Source organism: Sander vitreus, chromosome 14 (assembly GCF_031162955.1).
Source record: "Sander vitreus isolate 19-12246 chromosome 14, sanVit1, whole genome shotgun sequence".
Classification (NCBI taxonomy): domain Eukaryota; kingdom Metazoa; phylum Chordata; class Actinopteri; order Perciformes; family Percidae; genus Sander; species Sander vitreus.
The window spans coordinates 6775626-6788599 of record NC_135868.1 but is presented as its reverse complement, the minus strand read 5'-3'; the positions used below and the strand labels follow the sequence as shown (position 1 = coordinate 6788599).

The following is a 12974-nucleotide window of genomic DNA, read 5'->3' as shown; positions in this document are numbered from 1 at the left end:
ATTTTCTATTAAAGAAAAGATAGAAAATAAATATTTGTGTGTGCTGTAAAGTGGTTAGAAAATCGGAAGTGGCCTAAAAATTGTAATCGGTGCATCTCTAATACTAACCCATGCTCTTGGATCTGCACACAGGAATGGAGCAACTAATTACCAACTCAGTTATTATGTTTGTCTGTATGGATCTAAACTAGTTCATAACCTCAAGAGAAACAGTGCACACAGTCTAAACACAGTTTCATCACTTTATTACAGTAAATGAGTCCATATCATACATACACAGAACAGAGACGGACAGGTTTTTGTTTCTTTCTCTCTCCTTCTCAGTCTATCACTCCAACACATCAGTCCACCAGGGCAGGATGATACCAAAGTGAACAGCACTGGAGTAAAGATAGTTACTAAAAGTGATGTATCAACTTATACAGAGATGCAGTAACCTCAGTTACATAAGGGAGGTAAAGTCAACAAACAACTGAGCTTTCAGAGAATTTTAAAACACAAACAAAAAGTAAAATTAAGCTTACTTGAAACTGTCAGTCAACATTTTTGCATGTTGCCTCTCAACTAACACACGTGCACAGCTGATAGGTGGCTCTGTATGCAGTCACAACACAAATATCTATTTCTGCCATCTTGTGATCATTAGCAGCAATTCTGAATGCCATACGGCACATAATACAAAATGCCAGTGTTAAGTACAAGCTGGACATCATACTGTGTGATTTCTAGTCCAACTAAACACTTTTGAGATCAAGTCAGACATGATGAGACAGCAACTTTCTCTGAAAAGGCCAGTCACCTGTAGCAGAAAATTTTTTTCTCAATACTGCACAGTAATCATATTGCAATCTGTCACAACACACAAAGTTCTGTTCCAACATGAGAAAAAACAACAATGTGGAAGAAAAAGAAAACAAGTATAGCAATTTTACACATCAAAGTTTGTTGTGGCTCCAGAAGAGCTGCGTGAAATCTGATAAAATTGCTAAGTTGAATGTATGAAATAGTTCTCTGCAGCCCGCTCGTCATCTCTGCTTGAGGCCATAGCTGCTGTTTGGGATGTTTTTGAGCTTTAAACGTATTATTTTAAATCTGCAAAATGCAAGACTTTTATCAGCTTAACATTTTTTTCAGGAATGAGGTTTACATTGCTCTGACTGTGACTGTCTGCCTCCTGGTTACTGGGGAGAGACAGAAGGAGGTATTTCAATAGTACAATAAAGGGGTAGGATGTTACCAAGGCCAAAAGATAAAAAGGAAATTAATCTTGAACTTTTCTACATTTCACTCTAATTGGCATGTGGAGAACTTGTCTATTCATGACTGCACAGCTCCCTCTTGTGGAGAATCTGCAGCCTGTAAAATGTGATTTGGAGTCAGTTACAAGCCACTCCCGTTAGGTGCTTTACTGCTCTTTTAAATCTATAATAAAGGAAAACAAACGTCTAGAAAGATTTTGCATGTATCAGACTGTATAGACCAACAGTAGATTCCAATGAGCAGGCTGGAGAGAGCACTGTCATATATCCTTGGCCAGATTTAAACCCAAGATGCAAACTGAACAGAAACAAAGCATTTTGGAACAGAACCCTTGAACCCGCTAACGGATACTTTACAATTTTCTCTGGACTACAAGAAAGAGAGAGAGAAAGATCATCAACAAATATGAGGGTAGGCTGATTTTTTTTCTTTTCTTCCTTTGCAGTATTTACATTTTGAATTGTGAAAAAAAACTTATTTACAACAATGCACAAACTAAGACTGCTTCATCGACAGGATGAGGGGAGAGATAAGATATAAACAACTCTGTAATAAAAGTAAAAAGGAGGAAAATAAACATCAGTGATATTTACATGTGCGATAAGAGAAGGAGAGAGTGGGGGGGAATGGCTTCTGAGATTGGAGGAAGAGACGAATCAGCCATGTTTGATTCCTCTCGGTTGAGTCACACCTTTTCATAGCCACAGTCAAGTCTGACAGCTCTGAGTGTGACGCGTCCTGCAGAGTTAATCAAACGTGCTGGTTGGACTCTCTATAGCAAAGAAAGCAGAGTGAGCCTGGCAGTTACCCACAGGACTGACAGGTTAGGCTGGGAAAGAGAATGAAAAATGCTCTCCACTCTCCTCAAATAAAATCAATGTGAACGTGCCGAATGTGGTGGAATTCAAAAAAGCATCGAGCTCTTAAACGTGTGTGTGTGTGCGCATATATATATATATATATATATATATATATATAAAATAAGGTTAAAAACAAACAGGACTGTAGTTAAAAACAGCAGGTGGAGGCATGGTACAACAATAGTATCAAATATACTATACTACAGATTTCCTGCTCAGACTGCAGGTTGGAATATGGACACACACACACACACACACACACACACACACACACACACACACACACACCTCTAACCTACATGTAAACATGACCTCAAACAGCTCACTTTTCTCACTCTTATGGGGTCAAATTTAAATTGGTCTTCACAAAGATAGAAGTAAAAGGAGCACACAAACACACAGTCACCAAAAAGGAACTCCCCCTGCTTGAAATTCACATCCAACTACTATTCACATCACAGCTTCCATTCATCTTTCTGTTTGTTAATTCTGTTGTTCCTACAAAGATCTTTTCACTCATTTTCCACTGATGAAGTACAGTTTGCTAAACAAGTTTCGACACCATTTTAAAGCCCTCTTCGACTAAAATTAACTGACATCCAACTCTCATCACAAAAACAAATAAATACATTTACATTGAGTTTAACAAAACAATAAATCCCCCATCCTGGCATTCTCTAGTTTCTCTTTCATCAACAGGAGGACCAACAATCTCTCAGCTCTTGGGAGTACAAAAGCATTTTTTCTACACTAACATCAGGACACAAATGATCCTTCAGCTAAAGGGGAATTCCACCAAAAGCTGCTTTTAGATAGCATTTGTTTTTAATCTGCCAATATATTTTAAGGGACCTTACAGGATTTCTTTCATTTTTTTTTTTTAGAGAGACGCCTTTATAATATTGTGAAATTAAATTGATTTTAAGACTAGCAACACCAGCCTCTTGTTTTCTGTATGAATACATGTCATCAGACAGTGTGGGGAATTGTAAAGGGGAGCCATTACGTAACTATATTTACCACACTTAAATACTTTTCAAAGCTTTTAAAATGTATAGCTTATCTTAAAACAATTTCAGGATTTTTAAAAGCAGCAACGGTTGCCCTAGTTCAAACATTTTCAAACGTTTTTGAAAGCTTGAAATGAAAAACAAAAGAAAAAGTAGTTTGTTTAAAAAAAAAAAAAGGCATACTATGCAGGAATTGTCCCCCGGGCACGGTTGCTAAACATAGCCCGCTGTTCCACCTGCAGCATCACATACACCCGCTTACCCCACATTCAGTCTAGTTTTGGAATGAGCTACACCCCGACTGCGCAAAGGCTGACGCTCAGATAATGTCCCAAACACAGCAAAATAGGAAGGAATCAGACACTGCCACACATTTCTAGTGGGTCATAAGTGATGACTAAGAGGGATTACTTTTGTATGAGTTAATACACTGTTTCTTTTAGGAAAATCCTGCATAGTACAATTTCCAGCCAATATTAGTGGAACACACCTTTAAAGACCTTTCTGAACACAGCCGTTTCTTCACTGACACTTTCTAGCACAAGTGAAACCAATGAAGGCTTCCAGGTTTCTTTTTCTTTTAGAAGGTTAAAAAGGGGCATACATTTGGTTATTTTCTTCAGCAATTAAAAAAAGAAAAACTTTCTTTAAGAAGCATTGATGTCGGGACACAGAATCTCTAGTTTATTAGACGAGCTTCAATATCCGTTTTCTATTGCTGAAATGATCTAGGACAGTGGCACCCGAGGCACCACTGGTTGTTATGCAATCATCCAGTGGACACAACTAGTTGGTAGGACAGCAAACTAGCAGCGCACTGAGCAGCCTCCAATAAAGTAACACTATTTGCACTACTATGGTTTTTAATTTGTTTGCTCAATCTCAAAACGCTCATTTTCTAGATCTGCTTTTTGCTGAGCAGCACATTCACACTTTTTTTCACAACTGACATTTACAGGTCCGGCCTAATTTTTGAGGTGATGAACAACAGAAGATGGAGTTGAGGAATATGTGGAAATGAGTTTTGTTGGTTTCTCAGAGGAACATTTCACTCTTTAAGCAGACAAAACTCTCTAGAACAGGAACCAAACACATGGATACCAGACGTGGTGACTGGTGGAGTCAGTCTGCATAAAGTAATGCAGCCACTGTACATGATTCACGTAAGGGGCAATACAACTCCAACTATACACTGATAATTGCTACCCTGGTACTGATGAGGTTTTTCTACTCTACCTGCCATTTAAGCGTCTAAATTAACAAGATGTGGAGGTTAAATTTAAACGTAAACATCAGGCTGGATTGGTAAATATAAAGTGGCTGGAGGATTTAGGAATTTATCATTCCCTGCATCCGCTCTCCCGCCCTGAGTTGAATAAAACATCCTTTACCCTGATGACCTACTTGGGGCCAGTTCTGATCTTGGTTAGGCAGTGTACAGTTCAGATGCAAAAACATTATAGAATATAAAAAATAATCTGGAAAAAAGGAAAACTCTAGAGACAAAAATGTTTGCTTTCAATTAGTCAAATAAATAAACAAAGAAGAAAAAAATGTTGATGTAAAAAAAAAAAAAGAAGGAAAAAAAAGGTTATATTACAGAGGACCAGCCCCGACTATTGAACCTTTACAGACCACCCAAGCAGCAGCAAGACAACTCTGTGTGTGTGTTTAACAATCACCTGCCGTAGTTTCACCCCTGGCAGCTACAGAACTAATGTTTGTTCAATGCAGTTACTGTACAAAAACAGATCATCTAAGAGGAGAGCAAGCAGCATGGAGGAAAGCAGTAGAGTGTGTGTGTGTGTGTGTGTGTGTGTGTGTGTGTGTGAGAGAGAGAGAGATAAGGGTCAGACTGGCAGGCAGGTGAGGAGCTGCTTCAGATGCTGTTGAGAGATCCTGGTACTGAACTGTGTTGAGATGAATCTGAACCGGTACCATCTGAAGGACAAAAGAGATAACAAAAGACAGTGGTGAATTAACAGTACACAAAGGTAGTATTATGTTAAGTATTATTTAGGGCTGTCAGCATTAACGTGAGCATAACACAATTTTTTTGAATTTTTTTTTTTTAAATCGCATGCCGCCATTTATTCATTTATTTTACACTTCACTCGGCTGCGCGTCGTGCCCAACAACGCCCCTTAGCCGTTCTAAAATCACTAGAATCTAGCTAGGCTACTATTTTGACCCTTTGCTGCACCTTTACTTAATATCAAGCTGCCATACGTCAATACTCGTAACACATCCTGCTGCTGCAGGCTGCAGGCATGATGGAGAAAGACAGCAGCAACGCAATTCTGAATGGCGCTTTTTATTTTCCAAAACTCCCGGATGGCTCAGTAGACAAGTCAAAAGCCATATGCACATTGTGTAAAGCCGAATTAAAAGATCACCGAAGCACGTCAAGCTGGAGCTACCACCTACGAGCTAAGCATAGTACAGTTAACGTGACTCAGGTTGATGCTAGCGGGCTCAGGCAAAGCACTATTTTGGAGAGTGCTACTTGCCGACCTGTGGATGAAACCAAATAAATGACTACAGCTCTTGCAAAATGGGTGGCAACTAACTGCAGACCTGTCAGCATCGTAGAAGACTCGGGTCTTAAAGACGTACTACGGTTGGCATGTTCTGAACTGTGCAATAATGACAGATTCACACAGTTTTCTTTTGTTTACAGTAAATAAATAATAAACGAATACAAATCTTAAAGTCAAGTTCATAAAGTAACTTTCTTTGCATTCATTTGATTCCCAATCAAGATCCACTGGTAATAATGGCTTTCCATTGTTAATATGTACTTAAAAACAGTTCTGAAATGCAAAATAATAGAATTTTAATCATGTGATAAAATATGCGGTTAATCGCGATTAACTATAGAAATTCAGCGATTAATCGCGATTAAGAAAAAATGTATCGTTTGACAGCCCTAGTATTATTACATTATAATATTAATATGAGACAATATTGTTTTTTGGAAATACGTGTGAAAAAGTGAGGGTAATTGTATAGTTAAGGACTACACAATAACATATTCACAACAATAGATGTATGATGTTTCTGACTCATAGCTGTAACTGAAAACATCTCCTTCCTTTCTGCTATCTGCGTGTTACCGTTTTCAGAATCACCGTCACTACATGAAACCAAAGATGCTCTAAAACAACTTTCTGAACTGTCTCTGGTGAAACTTCCAAGCTGCAATAAGACAGGCATGCTTGGTTCTTTCGGTGAATGGTTGTAAAGATTTACAAAATATGCTCAACTTCTGTGAAATTGGTTTAATAACGTTCTGCAAAAGCCACATACAGTTTTTAAATCATCTGTGGCTTTAACGAGTCCAGTAAGCTCCTCCAGAGCTAAAGTATAGGCGGGCTTCACCTCCAGTGCACGGATCATCAAATTATGTCTGTCTTTTTTTTCCTCAGTGAAACTCATATCACAAAGTCGACGTATACCTTAAAAATTTTATGCGTTTTCTGTTGCAGCGATTTAGCCTTTTTAATGCCAGGGCTCGCCTCCACACATGCAAATGTTCCACTAAAACAAGTTCCCACGAGAGTCCGACACTATTTTGCAAGGGCACCGTCGCTGCATCCGGGCTTAGCCCCGCCCAAGACGATTGTGATTGGTATATAAAAAAAAAAAATACAAACAACCCGGAGCGTTTTTTCTCTTAGTGCGGAATAAGAATGGGTTCAGCCAGACTCTTCTCCAGTGTGGAGATATGTCCGGCTATGCGAGACTACAAATATGAGAACAATGTCATCTTTGGACTGTTGCACATCTTTCCAGAAAACAGAGGGTTCGAAAAGGGTGGTCGGTTATAATCAGGGTCTTTTTAATATTCAAGCCACTACATTACATATTCACTACGTATTTCTAAATCGACAATGTGTGCATTCTGATATCTGTCATTTGTAAATAAGGAACAAATATTTCACATCTAATCAGTTTATGACAAATTCAAGTTTTATATCTAATACCACCACCTTGTGTCCAAAAAGACTAATTACTCTGGTTTCAGCAGAAACATACTCTGCTAACCAGACTGGACACATGAAAGATGTTTTAGTTACAGAACTGTTTTTTGGAAATTATTTTGTCAGAAAAAATAAATCCATTTTATATGTTAAATAATCTGCTGCATAACTTTTAAACACCAGTAAAAAAAAAACAGGATCTTTCACTCACTAGCTATTTAAAATAAATAAAAGAAAAGAAAATCGTGTTAAAACAATTTAATTCCACATTGTTACTTGTGAAGTCTGGATTTTTTTTGTAATGGTATTCATTTCATAAAAAAATTGAGCTAATATTTTTTCAGCCACCACCAAACCATGGTGATAATAACATTACAATAAAATGATAATAACATTAACATATGAGTTTCCCACCGTGGGCGGAAGCAGCTGTATGAGCACGAGCGTGGGGAGGAATGAGGGTTGGGTTCAGCTGGGGCTGGATGGACAGCTCTGCAGAAAATAAAAGAAGACTTTTTATTTAATGATGAGTCACATATCAACAGGACAGCGTCACACAACAAAAGAATAGTGTACGCTGCATTAAATGCACCTCCTCTGAGGTCGCAGCGTTGGCCCAAAACAAACCAAGATACAGCACCGGATTGTTTTTAAGTTAAACAGATGGTGATGAATCCATCGAGCTTCAACACAACTTAATCGTATAAAACAGATGGGAATCTGACTTCTCCTGGATAATTACTTTTTTAAAAAGTACTTATTTGTGGTGCTGAAATTAAACCAAAACCTTTAAGATAAGTGTGCCTGAATCTGTATATACCTGTGGTGCTGAAGTTGAAGAGCATGGGCAGTTCTCGGCCGCTCGGCAGTCGTGTGTTCGGCTGGCGCAGCTCGTCAAAAAAGGTGTGTGAACAGGCCTCTAGTGGGGAGAACCGTGAGGCCGGCGTGTACTCCAGCAGCCGGGAGCAAAGAGCGATGGCCTCTGGAGGGGTGCGAGGTTTAAACACCTGAGGAACAACAAGAGTTTAAGTCAAAATGTCTGCCAAAAATATATATATATATATATATATATATATATATATATATATATATATATATACACACACATATATATATATATATCACCCAAAAAAGGAAAGATGGCAGATTTACCTTCACGCTAAATTGTACAACTGTTGTACAATATTTATTATCTAATGGAGCTTAGCATGAGACGCTGCGATGTTCCTTTTACATTAAGTACTTTATTTTAGTGTTAAACATTTGGTAAATGTAGAACCTCAAAAAGAAAGAAAACCCTCTATAGAAGAGTTCGGCATCTAAAAAAGCAATTGCATGTAGTTTTTGAAGTAGAAAGCTATGCGCTTTGTAGTAAATGTTAAAGGGCCACTTCTCTTGGTTTTAAGTGGTTTCTGTACTCTTAAGGTGTCACGGGGTTAACCGACTTTTAGAAGGAGGGCACTAAAGCCCTTTAACTGGCAGATTTAAATAGACTGTGTGGGAAAAAACACGTCCACATATATTTTCTCTTCTTTTGTTATGAGTAACTGGTGTAACGTGTTTGAATTAAATACGTTTGTATGTACAGTATATAGAAATTCAAAACATTTTCAGAGTTCCTCCACACAAAAAAAGTCTCATTGATGTCATAAGAATCAGAAGTAAAATAATAGCAACAGACAACGTTCATACATGTACCTCTCCATGTTAACATATTCTATGCACATGCCGGACAGTGCAGGCCTGGCGAACATTGACTGCCCTGCTGGCGTTTGTCCTCAGGTATTGACCTACCTTGGTCCATGGATGAGCTTTGATCTGAGGAAACTTGAATTCTGTGTAGTTTGGGTTCATCTCTCGGATTTGTTCCCTTGTTGGGGTTCCTAGGACCTAAGAATAGATGTAGGAGTATGAGCAGTATTCTGTAGACACACAGGCCATGTGGGTGTGTGATTGACTGAAATTAGTCTTTCATGATACCAAAACATTTATACAAAATAACAGCACAACAAACACACCCACAACAACAAACCAGGTTTATATCCTACTGTGACAATCTCCATTGAAAACAGAAATTAAAGTGGCCCTCTGATCAGTTCAGCATCACACAGATACCTAATAAACACTCACCTTGATAATCTCTACGAGCTGGTCCACCCCACTGTCACCGGGGAATATGGGTTGTCCGAGCAGCAGCTCAGCCAGTACGCAGCCTGCTGACCAGATGTCAATGTTTGCCGTGTAGTCTGTGGCACCAAAAATGAGCTCAGGGGCACGATAATACCGCGAGCAGATATACGACACGTTGGGTTCACCGCGGACCAGCTGCTTGGCGCTGGGGAAACACAAGAAATCAAATTAAACATTAAAGATGAGGTCCAAGGGGATGAAAAGTGTGAATAATATTGAGTAGTATTGTGGAGTAAATGGCTATCAAGAGCTGTAGGGTTTGTTGGTGTTCATCTCCCAATAGACTACAGAAGTTTTTAACCTACCCAGTGTTTAAAGGTCCACCGTGCAAAACAAACTTGGTCGGGGTTAAGAAGTACAGTAGGTCTGCCATATTGAATACAGCCCCATAATGCTCTTGGGCTGTATACAATAGTTAAGTCATGCCTAAACCTTCACACATTAACGGCAATGTCACATACTGAATACCCAATTGGAGAATATATACAGATCGGTTTAATTTTGTTTTTTTCTGCACATACAAACATGCTAAATCTGTTTATTTTTTATCTGTTCACGCATCTCACCTGCCAAAGTCACACAGCTTGAGGATGGCAGTTTCTGGGTCGACAAGCAGGTTTTGGGGCTTGATGTCTCTGTGACACACGCCCTGGGAATGGATATAAGCCAGACTGCGAAACAACTGGTACATGTACACCTGGGGAGGTCATAGCATAAGAACACACTGTTAAAAGGGAAACAAACAAAAACATAACATGCTTTGTAATACTCTGTTAAGAGTTTCAAATTGGTCTAAAGATGCCCTCTTGTGAGATGTTAAAGAACAAAGAATTACAACGACTTGCACAAACATTACTTAAACACAGAAATGTCTTGGTAGGAAAAAAGAAAATTACCTTCACATATATGATAGGAATGATGCTCTTGGCCTTGTTAAAATGCCTGGCAACCCTGTAGACCGTCTCAGGGACAAAGTCCAGCACCAGGTTGAGATACACTTCATCTTTCTGTACAGCACGAGAGAATCGTTTAAAATATGTACGATTATATATTAGTAGGTAATTTCATAGTGCGAAGAAGCAATGTTGATATCATTTTCATAGCAGTGCACTTCATACTGAATTATTCCACAAGCACAGATAAACTGCCTGCGTGACCGTTGATTTACATGTTGAATCTTTGTTTTAAAATGAATAAATAAATAAATAAATAAATAAAATGTTTGCAATAATTTACTTGAACATTAAACTCAGAAGTGTTTCTATATTTGTCAGTCCAAGAAGTGCATTGGTTCCTTTTTTTAGGGTTAGGGGATTTCTTTTTACGCTGCATATGACTAATTTTATATTTTACGTGATTGCATCATTTCTTCTGTTTTATTGTAATCTCCTAAAACTACGGTGCTGTGAGATAAGAGTGCGTGAATATGACCACGCAATACAAATTTTCTGCATGAACAAAGGAGGAAAAAAACCAAAACAAGAATAAACGTAAGCTGTACCTTCTCTCCACTGGAGTAGAAAAAGTAACGTAGTCTGACAATGTTGCAGTGGTCCAGCTTCCTCATGATCTGTAGTTCCCGATTCTGCAAAGACAAGAAATACATGAGAGAAGGGGGTAAATCAAGAAAACAAACCAAGCATGAGAAGAACTTTAAAAGACAGGGAAACTTTACATGTATTGAATGAACACCAGGCACATTCATATGAAGACCTGCCTTAATGTTTTTGTAATGAATGACTGTGTAACAAAAATAAATAAAACATGTGGGAGACCAGGTCTGACCCCAGAGCAGATGAAAGGAAACTGAGAACAAGAGAACATGTGAAGAAATTAGTATATTACCTTGAACCTCTTATCCTGCAGAACCTTTTTAATGGCCACCATCTCTTGGCTGTTGATGAGGCGAGCTTGATACACCACACCAAACGACCCATTGCCAATCACCTGCGAGGTTTTCACAAAGGAGGAAACAGTCAGACTCTGGACTAAAGAAATCAATGAGAGCTTATTGGGTGAAGTGCAAATACGGACATCATTTATAAGGCTGTTATTTCTGACTGCTGACATACATATCAGCAATCAGTCCGGCTACAACAACAGAGGGTTAAAATTGTAAGTTGAGTAAACAAATTCAAATGACCTCTGTCACAACTAGGTCAGCGGAAAATTGTGATATTGGTCGTTGGGGGGAAGAGTCCAGGGGGAGTTGGCTCATGAGCTTATCTGATGCTCCAGAGGCAGTGTCTGCATCGCCTCGGCCACCAGGTTGATGGTGTTCGTCTCTTTCAAGAAAGTTAAGAAAATATTTTTGACTGTATTGTTTTTTTTTTGTCAGACAGAGTTCGGTTCTTTAAGTGTGATGTGCTGCAACTCCTTTTGCTTCAACTGAAGGGAATAAGCAAGGTCTTTGAAAGATAAATAATCTAACAGAATAATAACATCACAACATTCAGAAATGCAATACTTGAACTGTACATGAAGGACATTATTTCATTTGTAAATGTCAAATTTATTTCTTTATATATATATATATATATAAGAAACAAATTAATGTAATTAATAATTCCTCGTCATTCAGGCAATTCCCCAAGCCATAAAAAAGTGCTGTGAAATTATAACAAATATAATGGCAATTATGCACACTAATAGATGATTGTGATCAGTTTTATCATCAGGATTTCACTTCATGTAGTTTCACTAGCCTCGCACTGACACAATTATGTCATATATTCAGATCCGAGACAAGATAGCCACCTGAAAGTAGGCGATAAAGTTAGCACTGAAAGTCATAAATCTTAGCAACTGCCAAAGTAATTATGGAGCCACTAGTATTGATCAACAACCATATCAACTTCAGCCAGATATATTGCAGTCATTTTGTGTAATGGGGTGATAAAAGTCTTAGTTACAGTAGTAGATGAGGTGACAACATTGTACTTCTGTCTACATATAAAGGCCAGAGCTCCTTCTGATGACACTGTGAGGTATTGGTTTTACTTCCTGGCTCACCTTGATGTCAGTGTAAGAGACTTCCAGTGGGCGGTCCGGTCCCTGACCTGGTGTGGCCACGACTGTTGTCACCTTCCCGCTGTCTCCTAGGAAACAAACAGGAACAGGGTCAATATGAGGCAAGGGCATATAACAATATAATGTTATGATTCAGAACATGTTGCTGTACCTTCGAGTAAAAGCAGGTAAGCTCTCAATTGCTTTATTGTGCTAAAACTTGTGAAGTTATGAAAAGGATTGAAGATGGCTGTGGTCCCTCTGGCTCTTTTCTACAAGAGGTAATGATATGAAACGGCTTCGCAACATAACCAAAACAACAGTCCTGACGTTCAATGCAGTACACCAGCTGCTGCCAGCCTATCATCTGGGCCGACTCTCTGCTGCTCGTCTGAATATTTAGGTTAATGACAGCCTAGTGAATGGATGTCGACTTTATGAAGCCTCCAAGGAAGTAGAAAGAAATGGCAGAGTTCATATTCAAGACACTGTGACTAATTGAACTGGGTATGAACCCAAAAATAGGCCAACCACTTTCTTTGTCCTGATAAACTGTTTTAATAAGTACCATACCATTTATTTATTTTTAAATCGTAAGCAAACATATCAGGTATAATACCTTGTAGCGTATACCCTTGTAACATCTATTTTTACCTCAGATA

At 38.6% G+C, this 12974-nt stretch overlaps 1 protein-coding gene across 1 annotated transcript in view; it reads right to left on the bottom strand.

Moving 5' to 3' along the window:
• Positions 1-228: 228 nt before the first annotated feature.
• The window catches only part of gsk3aa (glycogen synthase kinase 3 alpha a), a 19037-nt gene continuing 6291 nt past the window's right edge, over positions 229-12974 (bottom strand). Inside the window, exons 2-11 of the mRNA XM_078267164.1 lie at positions 12316-12401; positions 11149-11250; positions 10805-10888; positions 10200-10310; positions 9870-10000; positions 9244-9448; positions 8908-9003; positions 7934-8120; positions 7528-7605; positions 229-5071 (exon numbers count right to left, since the gene is read on the bottom strand). Of these exons, the coding sequence (XP_078123290.1) occupies positions 5010-5071; positions 7528-7605; positions 7934-8120; positions 8908-9003; positions 9244-9448; positions 9870-10000; positions 10200-10310; positions 10805-10888; positions 11149-11250; positions 12316-12401 (1142 nt within the window). The 3' untranslated portion in view covers positions 229-5009. The remainder of the gene's footprint in view (positions 5072-7527; positions 7606-7933; positions 8121-8907; positions 9004-9243; positions 9449-9869; positions 10001-10199; positions 10311-10804; positions 10889-11148; positions 11251-12315; positions 12402-12974) is intronic.